Here is a 16,569-nt window from a genome sequence, read left to right on the forward strand (position 1 = left end):
ATTTCAAGACTACGGTGTTCTGGGATAAAAGCAAAAAGAAATCCATAATAATCATAATGCATAATTACCAAGCAAGATATAAAATCATGCATCCTTAATCTAAAAGCAAATACACTGAGTGCTCATACCTATCTTCATTTCTAAATACGGCCCAAACAACAGCTACTGCTATGCATAGTCCAGAGAGAAAAAGAAGTCTCACTTCAATGCTTTTGCCACGAAACATAATCCTAAAAAAATAGATGGAAACAGGTTTACTCTGTAGATGAAATACAATGTTCACTTAAACATGAGAAATGACAAATGTTAACCACAGTCACAAGAAAGCTACTAAAATATCAATTTAAAAGTCCTAATTTAGGGGCGCCTGTGTGGCACAGCGGTTAAGCGTCTGCCTTCGGCTCAGGGCGTGATCCCGGCGTTCTGGGATCGAGCCCCACATCAGGCTCCTCCGCTATGAGCCTGCTTCTTCCTCTCCCACTCCCCCTACTTGTGTTCCCTCTCTCGCTGGCTGTCTCTATCTCTGTCGAATAAATAAATAAAATCTTAAAAAAAAAAAAGTCCTAATTTAATTACAACAAATGATACCTCAAAAATATTTACCAGTTGTAGATAAATAGAACTGTCCATGATGAACACGTTCTAACACCTCTGCTGCCCAGTACAGTAGCCACTAGCTACATGTGGTTATTTAGCATTTGAAATGTAGCTAATGAGACTGAGGAACTGAATTTTTAAATTTATTTAATATATTTAAATTTTAATAGCCACATGTATATTGGCTTGCACAGGTTTAAAATACCACTCCTACTTTTCCCTGTATTGTTTTAAATTATAAATACCAACATTATAGAATTCCCCGCGAGATACATACGTGCATCGTCCACACGGTATCTTACGAATGAGTGCAGCAAGACAGTTGTACAGACTCATTGCTGACGCTATGCAGAAAATTGCTATCATAACATAAACTAGAAAAAAAAAGACACTAAATTATACGAGAACAGAAGGAAATATGATTAGAAAATAGTTATACAAGCAATATTAATCTAGCTTTCTTACTGCATTGTGATACTTTCAATGCAGTGACCGTATTATAATTTGAATTGGTTACTAAGCTGAAAATATTTAGATCTTCAGTTTTATTGAAAAGTGGGTATTTTCTGTGTTGTTTTAGTTCCATTACACATTGGTAGGATTGCTCAAGGGCTGAAGCTGGCTCTAGACTTTCTAACATTTAATGATTCAAACTAACATGTCTGTTAAAGAGGTCTATGGGGGCACCTGGGTGGCTCAGTTGTTAAGCGTCCACCTCCGGCTCAGGGTGTGATCCCAGAGTCCTGGGATCGAGCCCCACATCAGGCTCCTCCACTGGGAGCCTCCTTCTTCCTCTCCCAACCCCCCCTGCTTGTGTTCCCTCTCTCTCTGGCTGTCTTTCTGTCAAATAAAAAAAAAAAGAGGTCTATGAAGTGAGTTGTGGACACTTGTAAGTAATTAAAATGTAAGGAATGGACACATTAAGGAAACAGGAGAAATGTTTTTAAAAATGCAGCTTAGGGATGAGAACTGACATCCATCTTAGACGTTAACCATGCTATTTACATTTTCCTTTGGTGGAAATTATCTTTAATTATTTGACCGGCAGTAAAACCAAATCCATTTAAACAAACCACTCTGCTATGATATGAAACTAAGGTAGTTAAAATTCACAAATATTTTTCTATATAAGCTATACTTTTTTTGAAAATTATTTAAAATTATATCTGAGCTCCTTATTCTTAAAAAGGGGGAGAAATTATTGTACTCTAAAATAAAATATTCATTTTCTTAACTTTCTCAAAATTTCACAATGGAAATGCAAATTTTACCTGAATTTTTCAAATTCCACTAAATTTCAGAAAATCAGAACTGTTCCATAGGTGAGAAAGAGAGAGTAATCCAGAGACAGTAAATCAGGGATAGCTACTTTCTTTCTTCTTCTTTTTAAAATCAACACGGCTTTTATTACATCTTTAAAATGTCACAGGAAAGTCTGAAGAATGATCCGGCATTTTGCTATTTCTGTAGCTGGACAACTTAGATCTTATTCATGAGTCTGCAGAACTGTTCGTTTTTCAGAAACACAGATACCATCCAAAAATTTTCTGATATCCTTGTTTTTAACTGTTGGCCACCTTCTAATTGGTGAACTTGGACAAATTACCTTTTTTAGTCCCTTGTTATTATTTGTTATTACTAGCTACATAGGGTAATGTGAGCAGTAAAAGAAAGACAGTCAAAGACTGCCAAGTTATGTTTCGTAAGTCATCCACCAAAGGTCGCCAACCCAAGTTTTAAAACGTAGGTAGAAAGCATGTTCGTGAGACCCTAACAGAGTTTTAGGTATTTCATGCAATGTCATAATATACTAGGAAAATGATTAGGCATGAGAAAGCATCTGGTTAATATAACCATCTTCAGTTACTTTCTTGAGCATGACTTAACATAAAATGGTAAGGGGAACCTTAGCAATTTGATATATTTCATATATTAAAAATGGCAGCAACTTTAGCCATTATGAACCATTTGGAGGTACATTAAATCTTGCAATATCACATAAGATTTTGTAAGGGTCGTAATTAACTCCCATGACCCAGGATAACCATGAAGTTTAAAGATGTTCCTCCTACATAAAAAAATACATTTATAAGCACGGTCAACTTTTCCAATACCGGTAAGTTTAAGGAAATTTTTCACCAAAAATGAAAACATGCTTTAGGGTAGGATAGAGGAATCTCTTTTTTCTATCAAAGACCACTAATTAATTGACTGAGGGTCACACACAAACAACTGAAGGCTAAGTATTAAATCAGAAGAATTAGCTGCACAATGACAACGTAATACAAATAACTATCCTAGTATCTACTCTCCCAGCAACAGATTGAAATATGAGTGACATTTAAATAATTCTTTTTACTAATTGGAAATATATATCATAGGTCTAGTTTTTAATGCTGCCGCAGGACAGGAGAAACTGGACAATAAGCTGAAACTAACCTGAGTGCATCAGTTTTCTACTCCAGAAAATCATGCTAATGTTCTCCAAATAAGCATTGTAGCCTGTGGTGATTTCTACAAAGGGTTTTTGCTAATTCTTACCAGAGACACTTCCCTCTTCCTTGGTCCCTTCCTCTTTGTGCTGTGCATTGACCAGAGATGGCAAATTTCCCTTCTTTCAGACCACTAACAGGACCGGAAAGGGGATGGGCAAGCCCTTACAGTTCCTACCTCTACCTTCTTAAAGGAAAAGTACCCATTATTACTTAGACCACAGGCAAGTACTTGTCTTTAGATGTAGTACGATCTTGACTGTCTACACAAGTAAAACAAAATTTGAGCAATACATCTTGATTTGCACACTGACAAAAGAACAAAGCACACTTTGGGGGTAAGCAGAGGCAATAAATTAGTAATTTGAATAATCTTCTATTTCGTGGAACTAAATATGGTCACCAAGAAGTCCTTAGTCTGCTGCTTAGATATGGGGCTCTCCAGCTTCATCTGCAGAGATGGAAACGTAGGGGCCACAGCAATTCTTTCAAGTCATCCATCAAGAAGTCTTCTTATCTCAAAGATAGGATATTTTTAATATGAATATTTATTATCCCAGAGTGCTGGGGATCTAACACTTCTGACAGTTTAGAAAGTTAACATCACTTTTAAATTATTTGTTTAAGCTTTCTGGGTATATATTTTAAATCTAGTGAAGTAAATACAAAACTTGCAGGCCAAAAGTAGCAAATATAAAATATGACTTCTTACCCAACCATTTGTAGAAGAAATAAAGTAAGACCATCATAACACAGCACACGACCACAAATATTACAACCGTTAGAGGACTAAAAGTTAAATATTCTTCCTTCTTTTTCCTCATTTCTCTGTCTTCAGTGTTTGTCACTGCCTTCATGCTCTCCCTGTATAAACATACACAGGAACTTCAGCAAATCTCTGCCAAGTACAGTTATTTTTAAAATCTATCTCTAATACCAACTTAAATTTGTTTCTGGCTACAAAGTAATATACTTTAAAAAACAGCACGCCAAACAGAAAATAACCTAGAAAGTAAAAGGTCCCTATAATTCTACCCTCCAGAGATGACCTGTTATTAACCACTAACTTGAAATGGCGTTTTTTTTCTGGAAGTGAAATTGTTGGAACAGATGATATTTATCATATAAATAAATTAATGTCTGTATGTTTCTATAATCTAATTTGCAAACCATATTGATGTAATAAATTTCAGAGGATAACCAGTTTCTTTTTACACACTTATTACCAACTTACAGAGAGCAAAGTACTTCTAAAATTAGCTTCTCTTAAATGTAAACACAAAATTCTTTCATTCAACTAAGTACTTACTGTGCCTGTTCTGTGCTCATCAGTGTATTATGAAGGATTCAAAGGAAGTTCGAGACATAGCTTTGTCCTACCTTGAGTTAAGATAGCAAAATACTGTTTTTAATTCTCTCAACAACCCCTGCTAATCACACAGTTAATAAGAGGCAGAGATAAAAGTTGAAGAGGAAAGAGTCAGTAGTGTCCTTTGTTGAGCAGTCTCTGTTCTGTCATCTTATGGTCTCCTCCCAGCTACATGGAACCTACTACATACTCTTCCACCTCCAGTCCCTTCCACTCTGATCTACAAAACTCTCATTCCCTTGGCACAAACCGTGACCTTTCTCATCAGGTCTGGGCTTAATACAAACTTTAGGTTAAAAAAGTTTATTTCTGTCAAATTGTACGTTTGCCAGACTGCTTATATACCAACACACCACTTTCTTATTAGAAAATTGTTAATTGGGATGGTCACTATATTAAGCACCTGTGACTCTGGGGAGGCTGCCTGGGAAAAGAGCATGGAGAGGGTTTGGGGACAGTCACACTAGCACAATCCAGCAACTGCAGAGCTGGGTGACAGAATATTATATAGAAGTATCAATGAAACTAATATCTGAGTGGGAAAAGGCCCCAACTTTTGGTATCTGTCATTGCAAACAGATACATTTAAAGCTATTTTTATTATAGTGAAAAATTTATATATTCACACATGTCGTAATGAAAGATTTATATATTCTTATTTAGTATACCAGTTCTCCAGGTAGAATGCTTTAAAGGAAAATATAAGGGTGCCTGGGGAGGCTCAGCTGGTTATGTATCTGCCTTTGGCTCAGGTCATGATCACAGGGTACTGGGATTGAGCCCAGGTCAGGGTCCCTGCTCTCAGCCTGTTTCTCCCTCTCCCTCTGCTGCTCCCCCTGCTTCTCCCTCTCTCTCTGCTGCTTCCCCTGCTTGTGCTCCCTCGTGCTCTCACATTTAAATAAATAAAAACTTTTAAAAAATAAATAAAGGAAAAAAATCTGGCAAAGGAAAAAGCACAGGCAATTTTTGGAAAGGAAATGTACCAGATTTCTATCACATAAAGTACTATAATTCATCTTTTTAAAACATTATACTCCTAATCAGCTCAAGAGCCACATAAAATGGGAAGCTAAGCTTTCTTTCATGCTATCTTGAGTTTATGAAGCTTGAGGACCAATGATTTCATTATAATAAGACTTTAACTCTCTACTAAAAAGTTTTCTATGGAACCAAGACACCTTTCCCTTTTGCATAAAGTATATCTTTTATTTGACAGGGTAATTCTGAGTTATGAGTTCTGGTTCTGCCAAATTTTCCCTTTCCTAAGCCTTATTCTCTTTTCCCTTCTCTTTTTAAAAGATTTTATTTATTTATTAGAGAGAGAGAGAGATCTCAGACTCCTGAGATCATGACCTGAGCCGAAACCAAGAGTTGGATGTTCAACCGACTGAACTACCCAGCCGCCCCTCTCTCTCCACTTCTTTTTTTTTTTTTTTTTTTTAAAGATTTTATTTATTTATTTGACAGAGAGAGACAGCCAGCAAGAGAGGGAACACAAGCAGAGGGAGTGGGAGAGGAAGACGCAGGCTCATAGCGGAGGAGCCTGATGTGGGGCTCGATCCCAGAACGCCGGGATCACGCCCTGAGCCGAAGGCAGACGCTTAACCGCTGTGCCACCCAGGTGCCCCTCTCCACTTCTCTTTTAATTTAACTCTCTCTACTTGCTAAATGATAGTACTTATCTTTGTTGTTTAAAATTAAGATCTAATTGACATATAACATTAGTTTCAGGTATACAACATAGTGATTCAGGATTTGTATAACAAAACGGTCACAATCAGTAGAGTTAACATCCATCAACACAGTTAAACACTTTTTTTTTTCTTGTGATGAGAACCGTTAAGATCTACTCTCTTAGAAAGAAGGGCCATATGCACCCCAATGTTCATAGCAGCATTGTCCACAATAGCTAAATCATGGAAGGAGCCGAGATGCCCTTCAACAGATGACTGGATTAAGAAGCTGTGGTCCATATATACAATGGAATATTACTCAGCCATCAGAAAGAACGATTTTTCAACATTTGCTGCAACATGGACGGCACTGGAGGAGATAATGCTAAGTGAAAGAAGTCAAGCAGAGAAAGACAGTTATCATATGGTTTCTCTCATCTATGGAACATAAGAAGTAGGAAGATCGGTAGGGGAAGAAAGGGATAAAGAAAGGGGGGGGTAAACAGAAGGGGGAATGAAGCATGAGAGACTATGGACTCTGGGAAACAAACTGAGGGCTTCAGAGGGGAGGGGTGTGGGGGAATGGGATAGGCTGGTGATGGGTAGTAAGGAGGGCACGTATTGCATGGTGCACTGGGTGTTATACGCAACTAATGAATCATCGAACTTTACATCGGAAACCGGGGATGTACTGTATGGTGATTAACATAATAAAAAAATATTATTATAAAAAAAAATCTACTCTCTTAGAAAATTCCAAATACATACTACAGTCTTATCAGCTCTAGTCACCATGCTGTACATTATATCCCCAAGAGTTACTTATTTTATAACCAGAAGTTTGTACCTTTTCACAAACTTTACCTATTTCACCCACCCTTACTCCCTGCCTCTGGCAACCACCAATCTGACTCTCTGTATCTTTGAGTTCCTTTTCTGTTTGTCAACTACGTATCAGTGACATTATAGAGTATTTGTCTTTCTCTGTCTGACTTATTTCATTTAGCACAGTGCTTTCAAAGTCCATCCATTTTGTTGCAAATCCTGCTTATGTTCTTAATCATTCTTCTTCTTACAGAACTTCTTCCTTTTTGTCACTGATTCATATTCTCTTTTTTGTATGATATATACACACCTCCCCAACCATCCCCACACTTAGTTCTATCTTTATCCTACCTTTACAATCAGCCACCTCTACTTTTTTTTGTTGTTTTACCACAATTTTAACCTCCATAATCTTGAAAGAGAATTTTAAAAGCAGTAAGAGAAAACAGTTACATACAAGGAAAACCCCTTAAGGTTATCAGCTGATTTTTCAACAGAAACTCTGCAGGCCAGAAACGGGTGGCATGATATATTCAGAATACTGAAAGGAAAAAAGCCAAGAATACTCTGTCCAGCAAGATCATCATTCAGAATAGAAGGAGAGACAAAGAAGTTCCCAGACTAACAAAGGTTAAAAGAATTCATCACCACTAGCGGGGAATGAAACATGAGAGACTATGGACTCTGGGAAACAAACTGAGGGCTTCAGAGGGGAGGGGGGTGGGGGAATGGGATAGGCTGGTGATGGGTAGTAAGGAGGGCACGTATTGCATGGTGCACTGGGTGTTATACGCAACTAATGAATCACGGAACTTTACGTCAAAAACTAGGGATGTACTGTATGGTGACTAACATAATAAAAAAATATTATTATTAAAAAAAAGAATTCATCACCACTAAACCTGTTCTACAAGAAATGTTAAAGGGGACTCTTTGAGTGGAAAGAAAAGACCATAAGCAGGAATAAGAAAAGTAGGAAGCACAAAAACAGTACAAATACTGATACATATATATGTATATGTAGGAAGTAGGAAGCACAAAAACAGTACAAGTACTGATACATATATATGTATCAGTCGAGAGATTCACAAAATAAAAAGGTGTAATGTATGACACGACATACCTAAACCATGGGAAGTGGGGAGAGGAGTAAAGAATGAGTTCAAACTTAAGTAACCATCAATTCAATATAGACTGTTATATGCAGATGTTATATACAAACCCAATGGTAACCACAAGTCAAAAACCAGTAAACATATGCAAAATATAAAGAGAAAGGAATCCCAGTATATCACTAAAGAAAGCCAACTAACTATGAGACAAGACAGCAAGAGAAGAAACATAGAAGAATTACAAAAACAACAAAAATAAAACAAGTAACAAAATGACATTAAGTACTATCTATCGATAATTACTTTGAATGTAAATGGATGAAATGCTCCAATCAAAAGACACAGGGTGACAGAACGGATTAAAAAAAACAAGACCCATCTATACGCTGCCTAACAAGAGACTCATTTCAGACCTAAAGACACATGCAGATTGAAAGTAAAGGGAAGACAAAGCATTTATCATGCAAATGCATATGAAAAGAAAGGCAGGGTAGCAATATTTATATTGGACAAATTACACTTTTAAAGACTGTAACAAGAGACAAAGAAGGACATTATATTACGATAAGGCGGACAATCCAACAATAAGCTGTAACAATTGTACATATTTATGCACCCAACATGGAAGCACCCAAATACATAAAATAGTTAACAACAAACATAAATAGGTGATAGTAATACAATAATAGCAGGGGACTTTAACACCCCACTTACATCATAGGACAGATCATCCAAACAGGAAATCAACAAGGAAACGGTGGCTCTGAATGATGCACTGAACCAGATGGATTTAACAGATATATTCAGAACATTCCATCCTAAAACAGCAGAATACACATTCTTTTCAAGTGCACATGGAACATTCTCCAGAATAGATCACATATTAGGCCACAAGTCTCAATAAATTAAAAAAGATCGAAGTCATACCACGCATCTTTTCTGAGCACAATGCTATGAAACTGGAAATCAACCACAAGAGAAAATTTGGAAACACCACAAATAACATGGAGGTTAAAGAACATGGTACCAAACGAGTGGGTCATCTAAGAAATCAAAGAAGAAATCAAAAATTACATGGAAACAAATGAAAATGAAAACAAATGGTCCAAAATCTTTGGGATGCATCAAAAGTTGTTTTATGAAGGCAGTTTATAGTAATACAGGCCTACCTCAAGAAGAGGAAAGATCTCAAATAAACAACCTTACACCTAAAGAAGCTAGGAAAAGAAGAAACAAACCAAAAACCAGCAGAAGGAAGGAAATAATAAAGATCAGAACAGAAATAAAGGAAACACAAACAAACAAAAAAAATCCCAATAGAACAGAACAAAGAAACCAGGGGCTGGTTCTTTGGAAAGACCAACAAAATTGGTAAACCTTTAGTCAGACCCATAAAAAAGAGAACTCAAACAAAATCACAAATGAAAGAGGAAAAATAACAACCAACACCACAGAAATACAAAAGATTGTAAGAGAATATTATAAAAAATTTTACGGCAACGAATTGGACAACCAAGAAATTGATAAATTCCTAGAAACATATAACCTTCCAAAACTGAATCAGGAATAGAAAATTTAAACAGACTGATTACCAGCAATGAAATTGAATCAGTAATCAAAAAACTCCCAAAAAACTAAAGTCCAGGACCAGAAGCCTTCATAGGTGAATTCTACCAAACATTTAAAGATGAGTTAATACCTATTCTTCTCCAAGTATTCCAAAAAATAGAAGAGGAAGGAAAGCTTCCAAATTCATCCTATGAGGCCAACATGACCCTGATACCAAAACCAGATAAAGACACTATAAAAAAAGAGAACCACAGGCCACTATCTCTGATGAACACAGATGCAAAAGTCCTTAACAAAATATTAGCAAACCAAATCCAACAATACATTTTTAAAAAATCATTCACCACGATCAAGTGAGATTTCTTTCCAGGATGCAAGGGTGGTTTAATATTTGCAAATCAATCAACATGATACATCACATCAATAAGAAAAAGGATAAGAACCATATGATCATTTCAATAGACACAGAAAAAGCATTGGACAAAGTACAACATCCATTCGTGATAAAAACTCTCAGCAAGGTAGGTTTAGAGGGAACATACCTCAACATAATAAAGGCTATATATATCATTCTCAATGGTGAAAAACTGAGAGCTTTTCCCCTAAGGTCAAGAACAAGACAAGGATGTTCACTCTCACTATTTTTATTCAACACAGTACTGGAAGTCCTAGCCACAGCAATCACACAAGAAACAGTAGTAAAAGGTATTCAAATTGGTAAGGAAGAAGTAAAATTTTCACTATTTGCAGATGACACGATACTATATATAAGAAACCCTAAAGACTCCACCGAAAAACTACTAGAACTGATAAATGAATTCAGTAAGGTCACAAGATACAAAATCAATTTACAGAAATCGGTTGCATTTCCATACACTAATAATGAAGGAGCAGAGGGATGCCTGGATGGCTCGGTCAGTTAAGCATCCAACACTTGGTTTTGGCTCAGGTCATGGTCTCAGGGTCTTGAGATCGGGCATCCCATCAGGCTCCATGCTCAGCGTGGAGTCTGCTTGTTCCTCTCTCTCCCTCTCTGCTTCTCTCCATGCACCCTGTCTCTCAATAAAATCTTTTCAAAAAATGAAGTAGCAGAAAGAGAAATTAAGAAAACAATTCCATTTACAATTATACCGAAAGTAATAAAATACCTGGGAATATACTTAACCAAAAAGGTCAAAGACCTATACTCTGAAAACTATAAAGTAACACTGATAAAAGAAATTGAGGACAACACAAACAACTGGAAAGATATTCTGTGCTCATGGACTAGAAGAACAAATATTGTTAAAATGTCTATACCACCCAAAGCAATTTAGATTTAGTGTAATTCCTATCAAAATATCACCAACATTTTTCACAGAACTAGAACAAACAATCCTAAAATTTGTACGGAATCACAAAAGACTCGGATTAGACAAAGCAATCTCGAAAAAAGTGGAACAAAACTGAAGATACCATAATTCTAACTTTGAAGATATACTATAAAACTGCAGTAATCAAAACAGTATGGTACTGGCACAAAAGAGGACACACAGATCAACAGAATAGAGCCCAGAAATAAACCCACGATTATACGGTCAATTAATCTTCGACAAAGGAGGCAAGAGTATGCAATGAGAAAAAGTCTCGTCAATGAATGGTGCTAAAAAGAAAAGGACAGCTCCATGCAAAAGAACGAAACCGGGACATGTTTTCACACCATACACAAAAATAAACTCAAAATGTTACATCTGTCAGAAGGGTTAGATCAAAAGACAAGAAATATCAAGTTTGGTAGGGATGTGGAAAAAAGGAACACTTGTGCACTACTGGTGGACATGCAAATTGTTGCAACCACTGTGGAAAATAATATGGAGGTTCCTCAAAAAATTAAAAAATAGGGGGGTGCTTGGGTGGCTCAGCCGGTTAAGCATCTGCCTTTAGCTCAAGTCATGATCTCGGTGTCCTGGGATCGACACAGGGCCCTTACCCCACCACCCTACCCTGGCAAGTGCTTGCGCTTTCCCTCTCTCTTGCACTTGCTCTCAAATAAATAAATAAATAAATAAATAAATAAAATCTTTTTAAAAAATTAAAAATAGAATTACCATATGATCCAGAAATTCCAGTACTGGGTATTTACCCAAAGAAAATGAAAACAGCTATTTGAAAAGTGTCTATTACAGCATTATTCACACTAGCCAAGATACAGAAGCAATCTACCCCAGTTTCCACCCATAGATGAATGGATAAAAAAGAAGTGGTGTGTATATATATATATTTATATATATACACACAATTGGATAGGATTGTTTATATACACACACACACATATATATATACACACACACACACACACACACACAATTGGATAGGATATTACTTAGCCCTAAAAATGAATGAGATATTGCCATTTGCAACAATATGGATGGACCTAGAGAGTATAATGTTAAATAAGTCAGAGTAAGACAGATACCATATAATTTCACTCATACATAAAATTTAAAGAAACAAATGAACAAAGTAAAAAAAAACAAAAAAACAGAAAGAAAAACAAAAAAACAGGCTTGTAAATACAGAAAGCAAACTGGTGGTTGCCAAAGGGGAGGAAGGTGCAGGGATGGGCAAAATAAAGGGGATTAAGAGTACATTTATCTTGGTGACCAGTAAGTAATGCATTGAATTGTACTGTACACCTAAAACCAATATAACACTATGTGTTAACAATACTGAAATAAAAATAAAAATAAAAAAAATCCATAATCTTGCAGGTAAAGAACTCCTTCTCTCCCAACCTGGCTATGAAGGTAACAAATTCTCCGTTTTTGTCCCTCACCGTGTTTTATGAATAAAAAAGCTTGTATGTAGTCCTCTCCCATTTCCAATTTTCTTGAGGAGGAGCTTGCCCTGACATGTGTACAAAGCTTGCCTTGCTAACTCAAAGTGTGGTCTGTGGGCCAGCAAAATCACTTGGGAGCTTCTTTAAAACATGGAATCTTAGCCCCCATCCCAAGTCTACTAAATCTAAATCTTCATTTTAATGAGATCTCAAGACAGTTTGTAGGCACATTACAGTTTGAAAAGCACTGCTCTAGAGAAGTAACAATTTACATAAATAATTTACAATATACATAGAAGTACAGTGAGAATCTATATTAAATGGGAAAACATTTTCAATCAATCAGTAGCTTTGGGGAATTATTTACAAAGTTTCACCAAATAATTAGAAAATGACCTTGGACTCTTACATGCTAGGCTTTACAAAGATTAATAATGAAAACAATGCTTACTCACATGAAAATATATGACGGATATATATGTTGGAACATGTTTCCCAAATATGGAAAATATTTAAAGCTCAATACTCTAAAAACCTACACTTGTTAAACCCTAAGATTTTTTCTCTTGACATGAGTCAAATTTTAGTATTTTAAGGAAGTACAAGTAAGCTTAACTTCATTTAGTTGCAAATAAGCCCTTTTTAACGAAACCTACAGATCGATCCATAAGATGAATATATTGTCCTTAATGCATCAAATATGTTATGAGCACATTTTTGAATTCAGAGTTACAAATATGAACTGATCCTTTCAAACACTCTTGCCTGCTTTCATCCAGAGCCGAAGGTATATAACTGTAAGAAGACCTGTTTTAGGTTGTTGTTGTTACTAAACAGGGAAATCTAAATTTTATGTAGATTTGGAATTCTTATATTTAAATTAAAATATGAACATGCTGCATAGCCTCAGAATTCCTGAAGCATTAAACAGAACGATGAGGTCACACTGTAATGACTGCTCTCAGGAGGAGCTGACACCCCCTGCCCCACCTTCTCTTGCTTATTTTCTTCCAATCCAAATAAATAGGCCCATAAAGACACCAAGTATCTTCATCTTTTCTGGGAGAGATAATTAAACAATTTTAAAAAGTCTCTGATGTAATTTCAATGCTAGCCTACCAGCAGGAGAGTTAGAGGAAGCCGTAACTCCCTCCTCAGTGGAAAGTTTAATGACCTACAGGAGGCTAAACCTGCAATCTGATCTTAATAGCACTACATTCTGAGGTCAGGTAAATTTTAAATGTTGGTACATGATTAAACTGAGTATCAAACAATAATTTTTAGCCATTTATCACAAAAACACTGAAGTTTAATTAAACTTACAATTCTATAAGTCCACTCCAGTATCCTCCTAATGCCACAGTGAACACAGCAATTACAAAAATAACCACCATAGTATAGTCAAAGTTAGGCCACGATGGAGAATACATTTTCACAGTAATGTTATCCCCAAGAGTCTGAAAGACAAAATAACAAAAGAACAGAATTACTTTTCTTTCTCTTCCAGTGTATGGCAGCAATATTCCAATTTCACTCTGCAACGGATACTATGGAGTCAAGAACACTAGAATTGTGTTTGACAACATGATGTATTCTCTTGTCAGAATTATGAGGCTATGCTTTGGTTTTTTAAATCTTGAAAGTTCAGTGTTTCACAGTCACATCCTGTTCAGGGATTTAAGGGTAAGATAAACGATATAACACAGAACTGTTAGAGAAGTCAAAACAAATAAATATCCTTTCTAAAGTCAGGGCTTGGAAACACCTTGTGCTCACTGAGAGGTGAACTCTTCTCAAACAAAGACCTGATAGGCCTTTATACCTTCTTGTTAGCAAATGGAGCATATATAATTTAAATTAAATATCAGTGGTTAAAAGTAAAGAATTATACCATGTATAAACTTTGTATAGTATGTAATTACTAACTCACCTGCTTCATATCTATAAAGTCTTTGCGGCTTATAAATGCAATCAGTATTTTCACATCATGAAATTCAGATTTGTTCCCTGAGGGAGGAAACTAAAAGAAAAAAAAATATTATGAAAACTCATGAGCTACTAATATATTTACAGAATAAAATAAAAATTATTCCTTTAAATGTAAGTATTATATCTTTTTAAAAATTACAAAACAAAGTTTCCTATGTTCTTTCTTGATATTATAGTAAGAGTTTGCAATCTGGAATCCTTTTAGCATAAACTTAAACTGACTTACATACAGGTATATCATACATATATGTGTGTATGTGTGTGTGTGCATATTACGCTGAAGTTTAATTAAATTTACACACACATACTTGTTTCTAACAAGGTCTTGTCCACACTGTAGGAACAGAAAAGAAATTACAAAGTTTTCCAATTAAATGCCTATCACAGCCAGAATTTTCATTTTACTTATTTTAAAATTTTTATTATTATGATTTTTAAATAGGCTCCAGGCCCAGCATGGAGCCCAATGCAGGGCTTGAACTCACCACCCTGAGATTGAGACCTGAGCTTAGATCAAGAGTCAGATGCTTAACTGACTGAGCCACCCAGGCACTCCCAGAATGTTAATTTTAAAAGAACCCTTCCATCAGATTATTCGAAACTCAGCCCCTAAACTACACACCAAAAAGATAGTTCAATACTTGTGAAACTTGATGTGTATCGTGAGCTCAAAAGTTATTAAAGTTTTAAAACTTACTAGGACACTGTTATTGGCAACCAACAATGCTTCAGCACCTCCTGTTTGTGCAACTCTGGCTTTTTCAAGAATATGGCAGGTTCCCCACTGTACTACAACTGCTTTGCTCTTTATTCCATCAGGTGGAATATCAGAGAGGTTGCAGAGTGGTGTGGCAGTCAGATTCATCAAACTGATGGAAGTCTGGAAAGAAGAAATGTCTTTAACATAATAAACATCGTAGTTCACAAAAATGCATTCAGTGACAGAGTACCAATATTGGTTTAATACCAGGTTCTTTTAAATTAGAAATATTTTATGACAACCAGGCTTTCAGGGAAGTATTTTAAAATTCCCTAACTTGTTTTTCCCACAGAGATAAAAACAAGAAAATAGTTTATTGATCATCATATATTACAACTAGTTCACACACTAAAACACAATAATCACTCATTCTCACCTTTCAATAATATTATGATCACAAATGAATAGTAACTGTGATTTACTTACTGCATTTTCTAGGGTATTCGGAAGAGCCGTCCAATGAGGGTTATATAGCATGCAGTAGTCCTTAGATGGTAAAGGTCTGCCATTTCCAGATGCATGCAGGATTCCTTCCTGAGCAGCTGTCTAGGACACAAACAATAATTTTCACACTGGCAATAATTTGGTTTGCCAATAACTAAGGATTTTAATACTGCTATTTATATATAGGTTTGACCACACTTCCTGAAGAGGGAAGGTCTTCCAATGAATTTATTTCTTCTTGTTCGAGGAAATATTGAAATTATACACATTCACCCAGAACACATTCTTTTAAGGAAAACAAGTCACTTTCTTATGGGGCCACAATTATGGCCTTTGTTATAAGAGCTATATCCCACAGAGGATTGTTGCTATGTGATAACTTCAATACTCCCTTCACACCCTGAAACTTTCCTTCCCAATCTCTTATGAGTTATTACTTCACTGTTTATGTAGCATAAGAGAAAATGCACTTGAAACCCCTCAATTTGTCTTGCAGGTCCACTCTCACCATTGTTATTTAAAATAGTACCGGAAGTCCTAGCCTCAGTAATCAGGCAGCAAAGACGAAATTAAAGGCATCCATATTGGCAAGGAAGAAGTCAAACTTTCACTATTTGCAGATGACATAATAATCTATGTAGAAAACCTAAAAGACCCCATCAAAAATTGCTAGAACTGATACATGAATTCAGTAAAGTCACAGGATACAAAATTAATGTACAGAAATCTGTTGCGCTTTTTAAGATTTTATTTATTTATTGAGAGAGTGAGCACAAGCAAGGGGAGCAGCAGGCAGACAGAGAGGGAGGAGAGGGAGAAGGAGGCTCCCCGCTGAGCAAGGAGTCTGATGCAGAACTCGATCCCAGGACCCTGGGATCATGATCTGAGTTGAAGGCAGATGCCTGACCAACTGAGCCACCC

General features: G+C 36.1%; 1 protein-coding gene across 3 annotated transcripts in view; it reads right to left on the reverse strand.

Moving 5' to 3' along the window:
* SPPL2A (signal peptide peptidase like 2A) overlaps positions 1–16,569 on the reverse strand; it is a 59,116-nt gene that overhangs the window by 28,244 nt on the left and 14,303 nt on the right. For 2 of the 3 annotated variants that reach the window (XM_048219159.2, XM_044390968.3), the window contains exons 2-8: positions 15,631–15,746; positions 15,142–15,324; positions 14,386–14,475; positions 13,779–13,912; positions 3,802–3,953; positions 875–971; positions 129–230 (exon numbers count right to left, since the gene is read on the reverse strand). In XM_048219159.2, coding sequence (XP_048075116.1) covers positions 129–230; positions 875–971; positions 3,802–3,953; positions 13,779–13,912; positions 14,386–14,475; positions 15,142–15,324; positions 15,631–15,681 — 809 coding nt within the window. In that variant the 5' untranslated portion in view covers positions 15,682–15,746. Of the gene's footprint in view, positions 1–128; positions 231–874; positions 972–3,801; positions 3,954–13,778; positions 13,913–14,385; positions 14,476–15,141; positions 15,325–15,630; positions 15,751–16,569 lie in introns of all 3 variants that reach the window. The other variant, XM_026518470.4, reaches the window with a different exon arrangement.

The sequence above is a fragment of the Ursus arctos genome, unplaced genomic scaffold, assembly GCF_023065955.2.
Source record: "Ursus arctos isolate Adak ecotype North America unplaced genomic scaffold, UrsArc2.0 scaffold_36, whole genome shotgun sequence".
NCBI classification, from domain to species: Eukaryota; Metazoa; Chordata; class Mammalia; order Carnivora; family Ursidae; genus Ursus; species Ursus arctos.